The sequence below is a fragment of the Rousettus aegyptiacus genome, unplaced genomic scaffold (assembly GCF_014176215.1).
Source record: "Rousettus aegyptiacus isolate mRouAeg1 unplaced genomic scaffold, mRouAeg1.p scaffold_m13_p_12, whole genome shotgun sequence".
Lineage (NCBI taxonomy): Eukaryota > Metazoa > Chordata > Mammalia > Chiroptera > Pteropodidae > Rousettus > Rousettus aegyptiacus.
The window spans coordinates 39,766,770-39,788,646 of record NW_023416287.1 but is presented as its reverse complement, the minus strand read 5'-3'; the positions used below and the strand labels follow the sequence as shown (position 1 = coordinate 39,788,646).

Here is a 21,877-nt window from a genome sequence, read left to right as displayed (position 1 = left end):
AGGAGGGCATTTATAAGCGTAGAGGATGCAACATCACCCCAAGGGGTAAAAAAAAGTCTCAGATACGATGGTTTGTGGCCCTTCCAAGCTTAACCATAATAAGGTCTGTTCTTTGATATGTAATTTCTCTTTGGGTTTTCTGGGTCTCACATGAGTAGCATTGAATCTGAGTTCTCAAATGTATGCAAGATCTGTGCCATAGAAGTAGGAGTAGAAGCAGCGCTGTTATTGAAGGGCTTTCCCTTAATTAGGTCCTTCATTTCTAAGTCACATCAAAACAGGTGGGCCGTATGTGCTTGCTGGCTGCCCTTAGCTATCCCTATTCCAGCTATTACAAAGCCAGACGTCAGTGGTTTCAACTTTCCAGAGACGCTTCTGAATCAGTTTCTTCCTTATCTGCTTCAGTGCCAGCAGTGCCCTGGGTGGTGGCTAGTGTAACTGTTCTGTGAGTTTAACTACACCAGTGAACAGTTTTGTGTTTTCTTTGTTTAGGCTGTGAGAAGACTTTCATCACAGTGAGTGCTTTGTTTTCCCATAACCGTGCTCACTTTAGGGAACAGGAGCTTTTTTCCTGCTCCTTTCCTGGCTGCAGCAAACAGTATGACAAAGCCTGTCGCTTGAAAATTCATCTGAGAAGTCATACAGGTAATGAGCTAGAGAACTTAATGTCACTTGGACCCACAATTTGTCTTTGTAGTAGTTTGCATTTATAATTATGTGGTATAACTTTTTCTTTTTTAAGGTGAAAGACCCTTCATTTGTGACTCTGACAGTTGTGGCTGGACCTTTACCAGCATGTCTAAACTCCTGAGGCACAAAAGGTAATCTGTACATTTTGGTCGAATTATCAGTTTTGAAAATGAGTGAATTGTTTGTCAGTAGCAGGAGTCTATGAAATGTCTGTAGATTTTTTTAAGTTATAAGAAGAGTCCAATGTAAATGATTGAGAAAATTCAGAAAGCTAATAGAAGAAAACTACTGAGAATCTGATTACCTTAAGTCAGTATGCTTGTTTTGAAACTTAATTGGTACCCTTTATATACAGTTTGATATTTTTAAGAAAATTAACATGTGTCCCATCAGTATAAACTTTCCGTGGTGATAATGATGACTTAGAGGACTTAGCCTGTATGCATAGGTGATGTTCAGCACTTGCATATGTATCTCGTTTAATTTCTGTAACAGCTCTGCTTCTTATATTCTTATTCTCTCCTGTTTTGCATTGAGAATCAAGAGGTTGTGTGGTTTGTCCATGCTTGCACAGCTGGGGTTTGAGGGGTTTAATATAAAAACATTACTAAAGAAAAGACAGTATTTATGAGTGGGCTTGAGAAGGTTCTTTTAGCAATGCTGTGGATTTTCCGTGCATACTTCTCATTGCCCTTGGTGAGTTAGAAACCTTGTTTGTTTGGATTCCTAGACAGTGGAAGTAGCTTCTTCAGTACATTGGGACTCAACTGTTGCTAGATTGAAGCTACACTGATTGTTCTGTGTCAGACTTTGGGGGCAGCTAAGTTGTTAAAGTACAATTTCTGTGTACAGGGTAGGCAAACTGCAAATTTGCTCATGTGGGCTAGAGACACAATTAAGATTTTCTGACATGTACTGATAATTTTTTTTTTAAATGCAAAAAGTTTGTAGTTTGATATATCTTGCAGAATTTTAAACAAAGAATCCACCTCTGAGGCCTGGTGCCTCTGGGTTGTGCGAGTAATCACAGCGCCCTTTTTTTCTGTTCTGGCAGGAAACATGATGATGACCGGAGGTTTATCTGCCCTGTTGAAGGCTGTGGGAAGTCATTCACGAGAGCAGAGCATCTGAAAGGCCACAGCATCACCCATCTGGGCACAAAGCCATTCGAGTGTCCTGTGGAAGGTAGATTTTAATATGTTACTTTGAGCTGTAAACTAGCACCATGTCCACATTGATGTTGTTAAAGGTAAGTTTTACTTGCTTAAAGATAAGTTGTAGCATTAGATATACTTGGCTAATTTAGTTAATTGCTCTATCTTGGGAGCAGTGTATTGGAAAGAAAAGACTTCATAATCAGACCCAGTTTGACTTCTGGCCCTGCAGTGCACTCACTAGATCTGTAGTTCTAGTTAGTTATCTGTTTAATTTGGTGATTGTGAGGATTAGGTAAAACATATGTGAAAAATGCCTGTTGGCATCTGGCACATATCATGGACTCAATAAATGGATGCCACTTATGCTGTGATTGGATGGGAGCAAAGCTAGACTGGCTTTCTAAAAAGGGTATAAAGGAAGTTTTTTCCCCCCCTCTCCAAAACACCGAAGGCATAATTCATTCACTAAAAGTGTTGTGTGACTAGGCTGTCCTGGCCTAACTCTGGTGCTGCAGAAGCACTGAAGGTGGCAGAGTCAGGTCAATCTACAGTTGTGCATTCGAATCCTGACTCTACCCTTCCCTAAGTTGGTGATCTCAGGGAAACTTTTCTGGGCCTCAGTTTTCTTACCTGGAAAAAGAGTTAAAATAAAGGTCTATTTGAAACTGAAATCAGTTCCTAGAAGGTGATGAATATAATACAGAGCTCAGTGGGGTATGGTAGGTAGACAGTTAATAGGCAGGGTGCTGTGGGGGCACAAAGGAGGTCACCCAAACTGTTCGAAGGCATGAGGCATGGGAATGGCTTTCCAGTTAGCTGAAGAGTGAGAAAGAGCTAGCCAGGGGTGGGGGTGGCAGAAGGACCAGCGTTGGGAACTTTCCCAGAACTGCAAGAGCAACAGGCTCCTGAGTGCTTGGGGAAGGAGAGCATTGGGATCATATTTGAGTTTAGGGTCAGTCTGGCTTCCTACGAAGATGGTCTGGTGTCTGGACTGGGGTTTGGCAATGGGAAGAGAGAGAAGGCATAGGCGAAAGAGATAGGAGTTAGATTTAACAGTGTTTGGTGAGGGATTTGGGAGATGGGGGTGTGGGAGAGGCAGTTGTTGGTGTCAGTATCAGTATAGTAGGGGTACACAGGGCATGTGGTTGGAGGAAGAAGAGTTTGGTTTGGACATAATACATTTTAGGTACCCGCAGGTTTTCCAAGATCAGGTGCTCAGAGCAGGGGGCTGTACTCTTGGGGCTTGGTGAGTAGGTTGCCTGGAGTGAAGCAGGAGGCACACTAGTAATTATTTAAGCCACGGAAATGGATGTAATTCTCAAGAAACAGTGTATAATTGATCCTTGAATAACATGGATTTGAACTGCATGGGTCTACTTAAATGCAGATTTTTTTTACAGTTGACCCAAGCAGTTCAAATTCATGTTGTTTAAGGGTCACCTCTGTGGTTGGGAATCCGTGTAGTTTGGGAAAATGACTAGTTACAGATGTGGATTTTCAACTAGGCAGGAGGTCGGCACACCTAATTCCTGCATCGTTCAACGGTTGGTTAACTGCATATTGAAGAGAGGCAACTTAATGATTAAAAGCCTGAAAGTTGGAGTCAAACTGCCTGGATTCACATCCCAGGTCTGCCACTTAAGTAGCTCTGATTTTGGACAAGCAGCTCAAGCTCTCTGTGCCTCTTTTCCTCATCTGTAAAGTGGTAATAAGACCTCATAGGGTTGTTGTGAAAGTTTGATTAGTTGATAAGTTTAGTAAGGCATATAGAAACCATTAGAAAATGTCATCTACTGCGGTTTTTAAAATTGCGGTTAAATAAAAGAAGGCCTAGGACAAGATCCTGGGGACTGCCACAAATTTAGATGGAAAAGTAGACGGGGACTCTGGGAGGAGCCTAAGAAGAAACAACGAGAGTAGTAGAGTTGGTGGCACCGAGGCCAAGAGAGAACTTTTGGGAAAAGAGTCAGTCCTGCGTGTCAAGGTGCAGAGGGATGGTGAACAATGTACAGGGACTTCTCTGGCAGGTAGGGTCATCTCAAGCAGGTGTGCTGTTTCTTCTGCTTCCAGCACACTTCTCTGCTTATGGAATGAGGTTCAGTGGAGTAGCTGGGGCAGAGCTACGCTCTGGTGCCTGAAAGGTGGGCTAAGGTGTGGCTGAAGATGCTTGTGTTGTCCCTCTTCTAGAGGTGTTTGAAAGAAAGAGGAAAGGGTAGGTGCTGATTATAGAAGAGAGCTGTTTTGTTTTTGCCTTTGGTAACTATACCCTTGAGAGCTTTGAGCAAGTTCAGGTACTGAGGCACGAGTAGAGAGGGAGAGGCAGTAGAGCAATAGGTGGTTGACAGTGCCCTCCTCCAAGAGTGACAGTGAAGGCAGGAGCTTGGTGAAGGGATTCCAGAGCCCTCTTTTGTATTGGTGAGAGTTGCTAATTTTTGAACCTGGGTGATTAGACATTTGCTTTGCTTTTGTAGATGTTTGAAATGTTCCATAAAAGTTAAAAACCACCACCACCCACCTTTTCCATGGTAATAGGAGGAGAGGTTAGGGCCATTGGCAGGAGGCATGTATGAGGGAGGGTAGGTGGAGGAGTGAGGACAGTGTGTGGCATGGGAGCTTTTTCAGGACATGTGCGATGGTGTCTCTAGTATATTGCAGACTGTCTTACATGGAGTCGAGGTTGGTAGATGTTTGTGTGGTCACCATGTAAATGATGATGCGAGCTGAGCCAGATGTCCGTGGAGTTGAGAGTTTGGAGGAAAGGTGGTCATCGATGGGCTGCTTTGCCTCCTTCCCTGGGTGGGGTGACTTGACATGAATGACTTGATGTTACTGTTTATTAATATCTTTGATTCGTAAAGAACTGGCACAAATTTCAATAGGTAATGTTGCAATTAGGAAAAGGAAGCTGTTAACACATGAAAAAATGGTCACACTCCTGGTCATTAAAGAAAATACAAATTAAAATGAAATATATTTTGTTCCCTGTTGAATTAGCAAATATTTTTAAAAAATAGAAACTCACTCCCGGTGAGAGTGTAGCAGAGGTCCCCATTGTGGTTGACCACTGTCCTTGGGAAAGCAATTTGATTGAAAAATGTATTCAGTGCTTTTACTTTGTGAGCTGCCTCTAGAAATTTGTGCTTAGGGCTCTCAGCTGGAATTGGGGGTCAGGGGCATGGCAGATAGTGGGTACTGCCCTGCACCACATGGAGCAAAGCAGGCATCTTAGGGTTCCCAGGGGTGAGATCCGTAGTGTCTGCTGTGTTTTCCAAATGTTCTGTCATAAGTCTGACCAGGAAATAAGTTCAAAGCTTTGTTCGAAAATGAAATAAGTTAAAAACTCCAGAGCAGTCAAAGCCCTTATTCATCTGGCTATATCCTGTCTTTATAGCTTCTTGTTTTAAAACAGCCTTCCTCTTGGCCCAGGGCTCCAGCAACTCTACTTTGTCACCCTGAGGGGTACCATAGTGTAACGATGTTTGTTTCTGCTTTGTTAGGACTGTGTGAGTACTCTGTAAATTGGTAATAGTTCATATAGTCCTCCTCCTAACCCCTGTGAAGTGGATGTCATCTCTACAGAAAAGAAAAAGGAGATCCCGAAAGGATAAATACAGCCACATGCTAATATGAGGCTGAGCTAGAATTGAGATCCAGTCATGCTAGCTCTGGAGAGCAGGTTCTCTCCTTCTGGCCCTGCTATTCTTCATGGCCTTGGCAGCTCCCCCTGCTTGGATGCCCTTCTGCTCTACTGTGTCTGGCCCCTACCACTTGTGGAGGGCCACAAGCTACCTGCCTCCTGAGACCTTTTCTCTACACTCTCAAGAGAGGGTGTACTGTTTCTTCTGCTTCTAACACATTTCATGGCACTAGAGCCGGTTTTATTCTCCCTTTGTTATGACAGATGGCTGTTTACATATCCCTACCAAGTCATAAGCTTGTAGCTGCCAAGAACCCCACTTCCCCTTCTGTCCCTGTAGTACAGAACTCGAACAGTGGACAATCACGGCCTGAAGGAAGGCGGCTGTATTTTTGAATGTTTTGTTTTCTCTCTGACTCATGTACAGGTATGTGGTCTTACCTGGCTAAGCAGTTGAATAGTCAGCAAAGCAATGCCATCTCCAGGCCTTGCTCATGCCCCTGACTTAAGACTTTTTGCTTGGTTCCTCTGGGATCAGTTTCTCATTGGTATGATGAAAGGAATTGGCCTTGGTGATCTGTTGCTATCTAGATAGCTTTTAACTTTAAATGTTATAGGATTGTGGTTTTTATAGTAGTAGCTTAACAGAGATGATTAGTATGAATTTTTAGCAATTGAATGTTTAAGGAATTGTTTAACACAGTCTTTCCAGCAGCCCTTTGTAGTAGGTGAAGAAACAGGCTCAGCTTGGCAGCTGCCTCAGCCTGGATACCCTTCTGCTCTGCTGTAACTTGTCCAAGGTCACACATCTTATACATAACTGATGTGGGACTTCAAGTCTCTTTTTAAGAACAATTTGCTTTTAAATTTAATTCATTGTGATGCTGTTCTAAGGGGGTATTGGGTATATTTTTCTTACTGATGCCCAAACCATGGACATACATCATGTCATGATTCTGATGTGACGAGGAAGTATCGACACTAGTTCTTTAGTAATCTGCAGGTTTAACAGTCATTTTTTTTCATTCCAGGATGCTGTGCCAGATTCTCTGCTCGTAGCAGTCTCTACATTCACTCCAAGAAACACCTGCAGGACGTGCATGCTCCAAAAAACCGTTGCCCAGTCTCCAGCTGTAACAGACTCTTTGCCTCCAAGCATAGCATGAAGGCGCACATGGTCAGGCAGCACAGCCGACGCTCAGGTCTGCGCAATTTACATTTCTCTTAGGGAGCTATAAAAATGTGTAAGCTCGACCTGGTTCAGAGAAGCAAAAGTGCGTCATTCCTTTTTAAGCTCCTTTCAGAAGTCGGCTGAGTCTTAGGTTAAATTAATTTAGTACTGTGTGGTCTTACCAGCCCAGGGACGATGGCTGCCAAGCCTGGTAGGCTCTTTTGGACTACTGCCACATTTTGCCTCTGCTTCTCTAATCCTTCCTTGTCTGAAGAATGTTCAGTCTTCCACTTTGTTGGCTTTTCTTAGCGTATGTCTCCTAAATCTGTATTCCCCTACGCCCTTTCTTCCTAAATCCTGTGTCTGCGCATCCACCGTTTTCATCTTCAGCTCCTCTTTCTAAGCCCTGTGATTCTTTCTGAGCACTCCTTTCTGTCTTTTCTTCTCCATCCTGCTGCTGAGGAAAGCCCTTGAAGATGAGAACAGAGTTGTGATTCAGGACATGCATGAGAGTGGGAGTGTGAAAGCAGAAAGGGAACCAGGACAGTTGTCCATAGGGGGCCTCTGGGTATACTAGGGCATGTTTATCTGGCTACATGGTGGTGTGGGACTTAGAATCCTGCCTCTTAAGGCGGTATGCACAGTCCTGCGGGCAGAATGTTGAGGGGTCTGGGCAGCCATGTAGCTGCCTCTCTCCTACAGCACTCATACCACCCTGCTCTGTGGGGCATGGTGGAGTTGTTGCACCTGTCAGGGCCTAGGGGGTGAAATCCTAGTAGCTGTAGAGTTACCTGACTGTGTTGCTAACCAGGCCCTGCCCACTGCCATCTATTTGACAGCAGCACTAGCCTTGGGTCTCACCAGTTCCTAGCTGTGTGATCCTGGGCCGGCTATAGGTCTCCCAGCCCCAGTTTCCCCGTCTTTCAAAAACAGAAGATAATGTGAGTGGTTCTCAGAATGAAATGTCTTGTTAAAATGCCTAGAGCAGAGCTCGATGAGTAGTTCAGTTTAACAAATGTGTCCTTCCTCTGGCTTCTTCCGATCCAGTTTAGTGTGGTCCTTTCTTCCCACTTTTGGCTCTAACAAGGATTTCCATCCAGCTTTGCATTTAAAAGAAGCTACCCATCCAGATACTAGGTGTCTTGAAGACTCGCTTAAAAAAGCTATCACCTTGGCTCATAGAAGCCAGTCAGGCACCTTATACTGGTATTCAGAGACTCTCAGTGATCAATTGGGTTCCTGCCTTTGTCTCTACCCACTTTTGCCCAGCTCTGAGCTACTGCTCTCTGACACCTGGCCTCTCTGCTACTTCCCCTTTCCTAGCCTGGCTCGTTCAAAAGTCAGCAATGGCACTGTTTATTTTTTTGGCTATGAGAGCCTCTCAGGTGCTTCTGTAGTACTTGTATTTCCCAGGCTCCGCATTTATGATGTGACATTTATCATTCTTTCTTACCACCTGTTAGGGATAGATGAACAGATGTTGACTCTGTGTTTGCCTCTTGAGAAATAGGTGATTGGGAATATCCATTTATTGTGGATTGACTTTGCTAGAGGTTATGCCAGGACCTAGATTGTCTGAGTTCCTCCTCCCTGTGGTCCTGGGATGAGGGTCCTCACCACTCTGTCACTGACAATGAAGCTGAGGTGGAAAAGAGAAGAATTTACCTCAGGTCATATAGGCAAAGAAGGGCTGGAGTGAGGTCATGATTGTAACCTTATGCTAGATGCTCTGTTAATTAATGTTTGTTTACTGATTTTTGAATACCTGGCCCTTGTACATAGCAAGTCCCCAGTAAATATCTGTGGAATTAATAAAGTACTAAATAGGAAATGCATAAACAAATTGGTATCTGTTTGCACTGAGGTTATTATTATTAATCTTCTCATGGGGAGCTGAGCCCTCAAGATTGTCAAGGGGATTTTTAGAAAGTTTTGAAAAAGATAGTTTTTCATTTTTAATTTTTCTAAAAACCAGTCATTTTCTTTCAAAATATTTCCTTGGTACTAAGATATTTAATCAGAGAAGCAATTATATATTGATTCTGTTTTTAAACTTTGAACTAATATGACAGCTCAAGAAAATATGTTCTGAATTTGGTTATTTTGAATTTATTTTGGGGTGGGTCTAGAGTAGATTTCTTTCAGAGCTTTGCATGAAAAATAGGCACTCTGACCTGGTGTCCACAGCTGCAAAGTATGAGTTTGGGATTAGCTAACAGTTGGTGTAGGAGAAATAGAGCCAGAGAACTGAGAGACTTTTCCTCTGGTTGGGCACTGGGACATTCTAGAAACTGCAGGTGGGAATTTCTTAAGACAGAATAACGTCAGGTCCTTGTTTAGCTCCTTTGCCCAAATCTTTTATATTCCCATTTCCCTACTTGCTTGGTTCTTGAAGAGTCCTAGGATTTGAGATGATAGGATATACTTGTGTATAAATCCCCAGCTTGAATATTCATTAAATTTTTTAAAAAATATGTTGTTTTTAATTCTCCTAAGGGTGTTCTGATTATTTAAGTTACTTAATTGGATAACAAATAATCAAATACTCGTAAAGTATTGAGATCAATAATTAAGACCGAATGAATAGGAATCTATTGTTTTTACTATAATCATTAAATGCTGCTTAAGGGCCAGTCACTGCCTGGTGCTGAGGGATAAAGATGGTCAGACAGACCCTGGACTCTCAAGATGATCATAGCCTGGGGTGATTGGGGAGTTTTAGAAGTTGAGAATACAGTGGTGGCGGGTGGAGGGTAGCCCATCTTCAGAGTGTCTGGGACACCAGAATTCGTGAGTTCTTTGCTGCTCCGTGAAGCTAGCGCCTACAGGCCAAATTTTTCCCACTGATCTTCCCTAGATGACTCAAATCTGTTTTGAAATGGCACCTAGTTGTGGAGCGGGGCAGAGTGTTTGATGAGACATGAGCTGACACAAGCTGATTCCAAAAATATCTCCAGAACCAGACTTTAGCTTGTGTCTGACTTCTGAAGATTTGTGTGCCATGGAAAGTTTTACAGTCTTCTCGGGGTTAGCTATTGTGGTATAGCAGAAAGAGTACAGGTTTAAAGCCAGAAAGACATGCACCCAAGTCCTATTAATGTGACCTTAGAAAATGTTATTTAGACTCAGGTCATTTCCTTCATTTGCAGAAATTTCTGTCAGGTCGAGGATTTGAGACAACATATGTAAAATGCCTGACATGTCATCACACTGCCTTCGTGTGGTCACCTTCATTGTGCCAGGCAGCAGGAGGAAGAAGAAGGTTGTAGATGTTGACTTAATGGGTCATATGCTAACATCTTGAGCACAAACACAATTTCCTAGTCTTCTAAGAGTTTTAAATAACTGGAGTGTTCATTTCTTTTTCAGATCTCTTCCCTCAGCTAGGAGATCCAAGTTCTCTTCCACTCAGCAGTGAGCTCAGTAGCCCAGGGCAAAGTGAGCTCAACAACATAGACCTGGCAGCACTCTTCTCTGATGCGCCTGCTGATGGTAGTGGTGTGGTGGGGGCCTCAGATGAGGCGCTGACCTCTGAAATCCTGACTATTGACGTGACTTCTGTGAGCTCCTCTCTCAGAGGGAACCTTCCTACTAATAATAGTTCCTTAGGGTTGATGGACCCACTGGTCATGGTGACCCACAATGACATTCCTCCAAGCCTGGACAGCCCTGTTCTTGGGACAGCGGCCACAGTTCTTCAGCAAAGCAGCTTCAACATGGATAATGTACAGATGATAAGTTCAGGAGCATTAGGCTGTCTGGTAGCTCTGCCTATGAAGAACTTGAGCCAGGACGCACAGGCTTCGACCTCTAACAATTTAGAAGTGAACACTACCACACCGACCTCTTCAAGCACCCCCCAGGGAAACAGCAGTGTCCCCGAACTGCTGGCTCCAATCAAAGTGGAACCAGACTCACCTCCTGGCCCTGACGCTGTCAAGCAGCAAGAACGAAGCAGAGGGGTGCCCCAGCTTGTGTTTCCCAGCCCTCCAGAAAAGCACAGTCCTCAGAAAGACACAGGGCTCAGTTCAGGGACCGGCAACTTCTATTTGGTATGAAGTGCTATATTCAGTCATCACCACATACATAGCTCACTTACATTCAGTTTTAAGGATGTTCTGGATTAATGATTAATATGCATATATTAATCATTACTGGTTTGCGAAAGGATGGCACCCTGAACTACAAGTCTGGAAATCTGAATTCTGATCTTGAGTCTGGAACCAACTAGTTTTTAACAACCTTTAGCAAATCACTTAACCGGCCTGAGCCTTAAATTCTCATTTATTTTTAAAATGAGGGGATTCGGCTAGATGATTTCTAAGCTCCTTTGAGTTCTGTGATTGTAAGATAATGTGTTTCTTTTCTTGAAAAAAGTTGGGAGTGTTTCATAATGTTGAAATGTTCTTCTGCCTTCGTGCCTTTCATGTAATAAGTCTTTAGATTTACTGATAACCAGAGGAAGGTGAATTGTGACATCAGCTGTCTTTAAAGGTTGAATGGAAACTTTAAAACCATGCAAACTTTTAAAAAATATTAGAATTAAGAAGAGTGATTTGTGAGCCTTTGTTTTTGGAGGGTTATGAGTACTTCTCCAATTTCGAGGCTTGACAGTGAATATACTTTATGTTAGTTATACATTTAATATAATTTAATTTAAAAATAATTTAGTCTACAGCCATGACACCCTGAACGTATGCAGTCTCATCTGATCTTGGAAGCTAAGCAGGGTCGGGCATGGTTAGTACTTGGATGGGAGACTACCTAGGAAGACCAGGTGCTGTAGGGGTAAAAAATAAAAAATAAGGGATTGTAAGCTGACAAGGTCCTTGCAATCTCTGAGGTCAACCAAGGGTTGCCTCACCTAAAAAAATAATAAAATAGTAATTTAAGGATTCTTGGGAGAGAGTATCACTTTTTCCTCAGGCTAGGTGGGAATTATCAAAAAGGTTTTTTCTTTGTGGTACAAGTTAAATTTGATGGTGAAACTATGTTGTCCAAATGCTAAATCTTATTTTACCACAATTTTTTAAAACAGTTTAATCCTTTTAATTAGGATCAGTTGTGAGGGACACGGTAACCCATTTACCATGGAGCCAGCTTTTATATCTTTCACTCTGAGAGAGGCTCGGTCTCTGTCGAGCCTCTTTTGGCGTCTTGTCAAGGTGTGCAGGTGCCTAGGCCAGGAGGGGAGATAGAGAGGCTCATAGATTAGTGGAGAGTCAGTACCTGAGTACAGGGCCTCAGGGCCTTGGGAAACAGTAGTTCTCTGGTGCCACTGCGTCATCAGGACTAACTGGGGGTGGAAACAGGAGGAGCTGCCAGCCATGACCTTGATCCTGACCACTTGTTCATTTTCTCGCTAGCTATGTGACGTTGGGCTGCCTCGATTCTCTGAGCACAGATGGTGTGTGGTGAATGGGTTACAGGTATGCCATGAGTTATTGAGGGTTTTATGCTTTTTGTAGTGATAAGTATTAAATTTTTCTTAATAAACATTCACAAATTTACAGCAGTTGAAGTCCTATTTAAATACTTTTTGATTCCCTCAGTAAACTTTCTAAATTTAGCAACATAATTCTTGTTTTGGTCTGTAAGACTTTGATTTGAGCACCTGCTGCCAGAGTGGCCTCTGTAGTGGGTATATGATTTAGGACAACCCCAGGTCTGCCATATAAATATTAATATGACATGCTCTGAAAAATATTGGGAAGTGCTGCAGTAAATCAGTCCTGAATTGCTGAGGGAAGGCTGGTTATTTGTTTCAGACAGCAGAGAAGTATGTATTTCATATTATAACAGTTTCTGTATAAAATATTTTAATGTTTTAGACTTTTGAGGAATAACCGTTGCTTCTCTGGATAATAAAATTATGTATATTGTTCCAACTCTGATTTTGTTTAGCTATCACTATAACTGGATGTAGCATTTGATTCTCTGTGAACCTTTGCTGGAGGTTCTCAGAGTTTTGGACTCCACTCTATTCAGGAAGCAGACTTACTATATTTCAGTAGTTCCCTTGCTACGCTCCCTTTGCTGTTTGGGTCAAGTGACTGACACACTTTTCTTTGATCTCAGGAAAGTGGGGGCTCAGCAAGAACTGATTCCCGAGCCATTCAGCTAGCCAAGAAAAAAAAGCAGAAAGGAACTGGGAACAACTCAGGTGAGGCTGTGTGTGCTGCAGTGCTGGGGGAGTGAGGGTTCTAAGAGTCTCCTTGGGACTTAATTAAGAAACATAGAATAGATGTTTCTATGTTGCGTTACTTTTGTGTTCAAAATGCCCTTTCATCAACTCCTTAGTTTTCTATGATTTAAAGAAAAAAAAGTTATTAGCAAACTACCCAGCATTATTATGGATATGTTTTTTTACCTAAAAAAGCTGCTCGAAAGTTAGTTGTTGCAAATGCCAGTGTCTGTTACCTGATAAAGAACAAAGACCAGGTGTCAGAAAAGTAGAGGTAGGCACCTGATCCTAAATGGCCACTGGCCCTTGACCTTGGCATTGGGAAGACCCTGGGGACAGGGTTGCTGTTATCCCCAGAGCCAGCCCCTGGGTGGCATATGGCTTGGATACCTAGTTTAGAGTTATGTTGAAGTCTTCAAATTTTAAAATGTCAATAACTTTTGAATTTCTAAAAAATACTAAGTGGATCTGATAAGACCTGCTAGTTTGTGGCCTCATGTGTCTGTCCATTTGCTCATCCTGAAAATAGAATAGTGGGCCGCAGTGCTTAAAGGAAAATTCTTTTGTAAAAGTGACAGTGAATTCTTTTAGTACTATTATTATTTCGTATATTTAATTTGTTTTTTATATTTATCTAAAATTTATAGACTAACGGGGTATGTAGGGTTAGCATTGTAATTTTATATGTCCTTAATAATATCATGGTTTTTTTCTTTAAAATAATAACTCCCTATTTTCTTTTGATCTTAAAGCAAATATTTGCCCTGGAAGGGATGTCATACATGTCATTTCCTTGGGACTGAAGAAGGGTTATCTCACATAGTTCACAGAGTGCACAAAAAGGACTTGTAGAGATGATAAAAGAAAGTATGGTAGTGGTGATAATGGTGGAAATCTATAGAATGAAAGAATTCAGCACATGTTAGGTAAAGTTAATGAAGGAAACCAAATGCCTTTATTTAACCCGATAGGTAATCTCAGTCTGAAGGAATAAAATACTACAATCAGTTATATAATACATGTTATGTCCATTGCATTGTTTTGGAGTGGTATCTGTAGAGATGGTTTTATATTTTTATTACCTTTTTATAAAATAAATATTTCAGCATTATCTCAAACAATAAAGACACTGGAAAACTTAGCCACATGTTAATTATACTATTATTGCTTCATTAAAAATTAGCAATATTTCCTTAATATCAGTATCTAGCAAGTGTTCAAAGATAGTTGTCTCAAATCCCATAAATGTTTTTTTTATATAGCTGTTGGAATCAGAATCCAAATAAGGCTCATATATTGCTATTGGTCGACATGTTTCTAAGTTCTATATCTATAGATTTCTCCTTCTGTCTCTCATGTATTTGTTGAAGAATCTGGCCAGTGTGAATTGCTGATTACATCACTGGTGTAGCTTAACAGGTTCCTCTGTCTTCTATTTCCTATAAATTAGTAATTACATCCATAGGCTTCATTTGATTGAAATTTGATTCTTAGGAGTGTGTGGGGCTCTTCTAGGGGGTCCAGGCATCTGGTGGTCTGTCCTTTATTGTTAGTAGCCATTAATGACCAGTGACCGGATCTGTTACTTCCTTAGGGGTTGCAGAAAGATAATATTCCTTTCATTACTAGCTAGAATATTCCTGTAAAGAGCAACTTCTCATCAGTTCTTTACCATAAGGTATAGTTCATATAGGAAAGTCAGGAGGAATGTCTGAATCTTTCTGTTTATCTGTTTTCAAAATAATGAACTGGTTTCTTAGCATCTTCCAATAGTGGTTAGTGTTTTTGAAAAATGCATTGATTTAAACATTTATAGACTTTTATGGGAGATAGAAATCTGGAACCTGCCAAGTATTCTGCTTTCATATGTGAAGGTAGCAGAAGAATTTTCTTATGAGAAGACTCACATTTTGTCACCCACATAACATCCTTGAAAAGCCCTCTTGTAGTGTTAACCAGCTGAGAGAGGAATATACATATAGGCTTACAATCCCTTTTACAAAACCCTTGGGCTAATTGTGTTTTTCCCCCCGTGACATATTATTTTGCTAGAATTTTAGAGTTGCAGAAAAATGCTTCCCTCATTGGCAGTATTCCACACTTATTGTCACTTATTTTTGTCCTCCAGTTTTGGTACTCTTTAACCAGCCTCCTTTCATCTTACCTCCCAAAAGCATGGCGCATCTACCAAAGTTAATTCATGATCATGATCACTGTCCTATTATGTGGACTGCAGGCTTTGTTAGTATTTGACCAGCTTCCCACTAGTGTATTTTCTGTTTTAAGATCCCATCTAGGATCTCATGTGGTATATGATTGTCACAACTCCTTCGCTTCCTACAGTCCCTGTCTGTTCCTCATTTCTTCCTTGCCTTTCATAATGCTTTCGAAGAGTTCTGGTCCATTAGGCTGGAATTTCACTTCTGTTTGGGTCTCTGATGCTTTCTCTTGATTATACTGAAGTTATGAATCTTTTGGAGCCAGAGTAAGGTGCCCTTCTCATTGCATCTCATTGAGGTACATGTAGTCAACATGTTACTACAGGTGGTGATAACCTTAATCACTAGGTTAAGATATTGCCTGCTAGGTTTCTCCATTGTGAAGTTACTATTTCCCCTTTGTAATTAATAAATACTTATTTAAGGTAGATTTTTTGTAATGGTGTGCAAATCTTAGGGGTCTGTAAGATCACACCCTCACTTCTGACACCAAACTGCAAGTTTGAGGATCTCTGTTTAAAAATTTTCTAGGACTCAGAACTTAAGGTTAAAGGTTTTGGTTCATTGTATTGAAAGGGTACAGAATAGTCAAGGGAATAAGATCATTCCTAAGACAGGGTCCAGGAGAGTGCCTAGCATGATGCTTCCAGTTGGCCTCTCCCTAGAGTTGTAGCAGTGCTGGCTTCTCCCACCACGTGACAGCATACACAGCATATTGATAACAGGAGGAGTACCCAAATCTTTCTGTCCAGACGTTTATCAGGGCCTCAAGGCCTCCACCGTAAGTCACATTGTTAAACTGGAGTTGCGCAGGGCCCCCAGGTAAACAGAGACACAGCAAGTAGACAGGACATTCTAAGGACATTGAGATTTCTTCCCCGGAACCTGTGTTAAAGGCCAGACCTCACCTTGGACAAGGTTAATACATTCCCATACACTGTGCAGATACCTTGCTGTTTCAACCTCTCACTAATTCAACAATCAAGGGTGGATTTGCCTGTGGTATTACTGTGGTGTTCTAAAAGTGATTTTCTGTTTTCCTCATTTCTTGTACAGTTATTAGAATTCTGTAAGGAAGAGCTTTCCCTTCTCTCCCATTTATTCAGTTCTGTCAGTATGAACACAAGGGTATTTATTTTATCCTTTAGGTTATTAAAGTCAATATTATATTATAATCAATATTATCAGTATTTATTTTGCTGCTCAGATTGTTCCACTGGGAGCTATTTTGGTTGGATTCTTGTACCTTTTGACATGCCCCCATCCTGGTATTTTGGGGGGATACTTAATATTTCCTTTTTGGTACCACCAGGCTAATATTTTATTATCCCTTGCTTGCCCTGAAATCTGCCACTTCTCCAAGGAGCCCTGTTCCTTTTATTAGAGAGTGGTATCCGAAACCAAGGTCTGGGTGCTGGTTGTGCTCATTGATCATTGCATCTAGGCTCCCTCAGCAGACAGTTCTAGGAAATGTATTTATGTTGTATATTGTTATATAGCAAAACGATTTGATTGTTTATTGGAAAATCCAAAGGAATCAAATGATTAAACTTAACTAGTATTTAAGTGGCCAGTTATAAGATAAATGAAATGTATAATCATGGGAGTGTTCTTTGTGGCAGCAGTAGCTAGTTAAGAAATACAGTGGAGAAAATACCTTATTTATGATAGCAGCAAAAGTTACAGAATATCCAGGAGGAAATTTCACAAGTGGAGTGGGTAGGACCTGAATAGAGGAGACAAGAAACTTGACTGAGAGAAGAGAAGATGCTCCTAGAGAGGGTGACTCCTCCTGATAAACATCCCTGCTGCGGTGCTAGAAACAACAGACACTGTTGCTTACATTCCTATTGAGTGATGGGGTTGGAACATTTGATAAGCAAGAAAAACAGTAAATCAGATGGTAAATGTGAACAAAACAAGGGGTCTCTGATATTTTCCCATTTTAAAAAGGTAGAGGCCTCACAGAGAAGGTGACATATGCAGAGGTTTAGGAGGGAGCCACCAGGATAGATCTGGGTGAGGACTGGTGAGCACCTGAGGCTGAAGGGTGCTGTCAGTGGAAAGGTTTTTTTTTGCCAGAGCCACTCAGCCCAGGGAGGAGTTTTTGGCAAGCGGTCAGAGAGCTGGTGGGAGGCCAGGCTGTTTTAGATTCTTCAGGTCATTGAAGTCTTTGCCTTTCACTCAGATGGGAAAACATTAGAGGCATAATTAGAAAGGGGTATATTTTTTAAGGGATCATCCATTCCAGCTGCTTTTCTGGAAAAAAAAAATCATTAAGGGCAAAGAGCAGATAGGGGTTTCTTGCAGCTCTCCAGCAAGAAACGAGAACAGCTGAAGTCAGCCTGGTGGCTGAGCAGTGGGGACAGGTGGATAAATTCTGGGCCTATCGTGAAGGTGGAGCCAGCAAGATTGCTGACAGCTATAGGGCACAAGAGACTAAGTTGCAGACATGCTAACTCTTCCCATGGTATTTTAATGCAATTCCATTTTAAATTCCAGGGAGATTTTAGAGTAATTGTGTAAAACCTGTAGGTAAGGATTTATAAGGCAACGTGGAAGAACTAACAGGATTTGCATTGTGCTTGTTAGGACATTACACAAGCAACAATTAACACTGACAGTGCTGGTGTCAGGATACCAAAGCGACACACAGATCTAAGAAGCATCTAAGACCACACTCCTCTATGTGTTTAAAATTGGCAAAGGCAAATGACCTTTGGGAAAAATACAAAAATTCCCTATAGGTAAAGAATGTAGATGAGAGGTTTAAGGATTTTTAAAAACATAGAAAGGTGTAATAATAGCTAACACTGTTCTCTTCTGTTTGCTTTACATATATTGGCTCATGTTGAATCCTCACAATAATCCTCTAAGATGAGACTTATTACTAGGCCTTTCTGCACCTGGGCCACTGAGGCTGCTCTCTGCAGCTTGCTCATGGTTTGGATGGTAGGAATATCCATAGGGAAGCAGAAGCACAGTCCTCGAAGATTATTTAACATTGAAAGGTTTCTAAATGAGCAGAAACAGCATTAAATGGTAAGAAAGATGGTTGCCCCTATAGAAAAACAGGTACAGGATGTGAGCCAGCGCTATGCAGAAAACCGCTGACAAATGAAGTGTCTCTTGAATGGCCAGCACAGCATGCTTGGCCCTCAGAGCACAGAGAATGCAATTTCATGTTTTGCTGGTAAGGGCCTCACTGGAGATGCTGGTAATGCATTTTGGAGGGTCACTTGATAATGTTTTTCAAGAGCCAGAAAATAGGAATAATGTTTAACTTTGCAGTAACATTTTTGGAATTTACCTCAAGGAAACATCCAGATAAAGACACTATACATGCACCAGCTGCTGCTCTGTGAAGAATTGTGCATTATTAAATATTTATAACTCAAGTGTCTACCAGTAAAGTTCCATACTTTGTGTATATTTTTGCTAATTCCATGTTTCTAAAAAAAGATGGTTGTGTTCATAGCCACGTTTGTGTATGAATTTGTGTAGAAACAAAAATGGTAGAATATATATTAATGCATGAAGTGTTTTTTAATGACAAGTTTATGGATTTTTAAGTCATTTTCACTTTTTATTTTTTTGCATTTGAAAATACAGTAATTATGTAATTTAAAAATGAATATGAATCCCCCCTTTTAAATAGTGAAAACTGGAGCAGCTGTGCCTCCTGGATGGATCACACCAGTAGAGGTGTTTTGGGTTGCCCCTGGGGCACTTGGGAGGGCTCCAGGTGTCTTGTGTGTATACTGAGATGTGTGGTATAGAATCAGTCTCCTTCCCTAGAAGGGGACAAGGGGTTGGGGTGAGAGCAGTAGGGAACAGGCAGGCCCCTCTGTAGTAGTTCCTTGACTTTGGTATGACCAGCTTGTCCAACCCTGGAAGATGGGCATGCGGGTACAGGGTGAGGTGAGGCTACTGTGATTGGTGCCACTGTTCAGCCCACACAGCTGGAATGTTAGTATGAATAATTGGGTTGATTTTTTAAGCCCTAAAATTAAGTCACACGGATATTGGACCAGAAAGCAGTAGTTTGTGAACTTGAGTGCCATGAAGCCCCCAGGTGGGTATGGATGGGGAGTCTTGACTGCAGCCGGAGAAACCCTGCCTTGGTGGCATGGAGGAAATGGTGTCAGAATAGGGATTTTCACACTCTGTAGGCCCTATTTGGTACCCTGAGAGCAGATGTGGCCTGTGATGGGGGAAGAACGTGGATTGCAGGCTGTCTCTGGTTTGGTCTTTGCTATAGATGAGGGATGAGTTTGCTCTAGCTGTCTATGGTAGGTTCCCCATGCTGACCTTCACCTGCCAGGGGTTAGAGACCTTTAGGTTAGGGTAAGCACAGTGTGTTCCTTGAATAGCTACTCAGAGAAGCCTCTTACAATATGCTCGTGAGCGTACAAGATTACATTCCTCTCTGGTTATCAGGCTTGAAGTTTGTTTCTGTCACTGGACTCAGGCTGTGGTTTTGAGGCCTGGCATAACTCAAGATCTCTCAAAGCTCGGTAAAGGGGTTTGGTGGCAGAGACCTGCCTGTTATGGTGGTAGAGAATTGTGACCCCCTTCTATCAATGGGCTGTGAGTTTAGGTGTCCTGTTCTTGTACTATGAGTGGGTGACAAAGATTCTCTCAGTCCTGATCAGACAGGCCTGTCCTTTGATGATTGTCAACTGTCACTTGTTTCTGTTAACTTTGTGCCTGCCTTTTGGTTTTTTGTGCAGTTCTCTGCTTGAGTACATGTCCTAACTTTCTGTCTCTTTGGTAGACACCCGAGTTCCCCTTCCAGTCCTCCCACCTTGCTGTCAAGTGACTGAGCATGGAAGTCTGAAGCTGGCAGCCTTGCTGGAAGCCTTCTATAGCAGGTCTCTAACCCTTGTAAGAAAGAGGCCTCTGTTTAACAAAAAAAAATGTGATTGGCTTTGCCACACATAAGAGCTGTGTTGTCCCTGCTGGTCTAATGAGATAACTTGTGGTGACAGTGTCAAGTGGCAGTGTCTGGGGATTCAGAACACCGATTCCAGAGTTAGGAATGGGAGCTGAGGTCTGCTTCTTTAGTACAGTGGCCTTGGGCAAGAGTCCAGCCTTTGGCTGCAGCATCCTCCTCTGTGAAAGAGGGACAGTATGGGACCCGCCTACTTTCTAGGTGGTTATGAGAGTCACATGCAACGATTTTTGTAAAACAGCCCTGGGCTGATGAAAGCCCCAGTGAGAGGTTTAATTAAATGTATGTTTTGCTTATCATATTTACATCCAACGTTTTTGTTGGAGCAAAACAAGGAAGACAGTGGCAGAGTTTTGTGTACATATGGTTTCAGGTTCTGGGCCCTGGGAGCCCAACTAACAAAATTAGGCACCATGCCCTTGGGCTGAATCTCTGCTGGTGTAGGCCTGCCCATGCTGTCCCCTAGAACCTCCTTGCAGTCCTCTGCCAAACGTGTACTGTGGTGGTCTTGAGGTATGGGCAGTGCCTGAGGATGCACTCAGTCCTGTAGCCTGCCCCTGTGTCTTGTCACTCTGGGAGCTCCCGTTCAGCCTTCGTTGATCATTAGATTTACCCTTCTCAGCTGTGCCATTTGACTTTCCCGTCCTTGGAGACTCCTTCCCAGGCTCCCAGCCATGGTTGGCCATTGGGAGCATTGGCAGGAGATTAGGTGGAGGGAGGAGGGGGAACCAGGTCTTTGTTTAAGCTCTGCTTTGAACATGATTTTATGACGATGGCCATTTCTCCTGTGGTTCCAGTTCTTGCTGGGTGGTTCCTGGTATAGTTCTGGCTTCCATGTGTTGTCCATTTTTCTGAACTCTGGAGTGATAGCGCCTTCTTGCCGTTCCCACCTGGCTATTTGCTTCTTAGTGCATCATCACTGGTGTACCCCATTGCCTGCATGAAGTCCTTCTGAGTGCATCGGAGTGTTTCTGATTTGACCCTGACAAGTCCCTCAACTAAAAATTGTTTGTTAAGGGAAGTGATTGTGTTATGGTGCTATGGTATCCCCAAACCTTGTTCAGGCCTCTTGGCAACGATTTCCCTCGAGTTCCCAATGAACCCTGTACTCCTTCATCATTGTGCTTTGATTGTAGGTTTGTCTGTATGTCCATGAAAAACATACACATCTTCACTGAGAACACACTAACCATTGTAAGCTCCATGGTAAGGCTCCCCATTTGCACAATACTCAATGCAGTGAACTTTCAGTCAGTATTTGTGGAAGGAACAGTAAAGCATGGACAGATTGCTGATAACTGGACACATTCAAATAAGAGTCATTCAGTTAGACAGTGATTAAAGCTCATGGTATCCAGGTATGACCGCTGATTAAAGGTGATAGTATCCAATATTGTTCTGAGCTCCTTTCACCTGTTAGTACCTGTAGTCCTCACAGCAACCCTATGAGTTGTAGGTACCAATACCACATTTTCTGGATGAGGAACTTGAGGCACAGAGAATAACTTGATAGGAATTACATCTCTAGTTGACCAGACCAGAAGTCGAACCTGAGGCAGACTGACTCACCTTTGGACAAGTGAAGTGGACATGAACTCCCAAGTAAATACTAGCAGTTGGACCCTGGGTGATTACGGCTTGTCCAGGGTTCTGGGTGGGTGCAGTTAGGCAGCTGTCAGCATGATATGCCACATCAGGAGACCGGAGGAGAACCATATTCTCTTCCCCGGTGCCAACAAAAGCAGCTGATAAATCTTATCCCTGCTGATTTTTAAAAAGCACAAACCTTAATGAACTAGGAACCAAAAAGATTTCCCTATTAATGGAGAGTCAGACCAACAGCATCATTGTCAGTAGGGAGATAG

General features: G+C 42.2%; 1 protein-coding gene and 1 pseudogene across 1 annotated transcript in view; both read left to right on the top strand.

Moving 5' to 3' along the window:
- Positions 1–21,877, top strand: part of ZXDC (ZXD family zinc finger C) — a 35,989-nt gene that overhangs the window by 2,968 nt on the left and 11,144 nt on the right. The window contains exons 2-8 of the mRNA XM_036229737.1: positions 493–645; positions 743–821; positions 1,745–1,875; positions 6,516–6,686; positions 10,025–10,707; positions 12,022–12,084; positions 12,734–12,818. Of these exons, the coding sequence (XP_036085630.1) occupies positions 493–645; positions 743–821; positions 1,745–1,875; positions 6,516–6,686; positions 10,025–10,707; positions 12,022–12,084; positions 12,734–12,818 (1,365 nt within the window). The remainder of the gene's footprint in view (positions 1–492; positions 646–742; positions 822–1,744; positions 1,876–6,515; positions 6,687–10,024; positions 10,708–12,021; positions 12,085–12,733; positions 12,819–21,877) is intronic.
- LOC118610474 lies at positions 11,326–11,444 on the top strand (annotated as a pseudogene).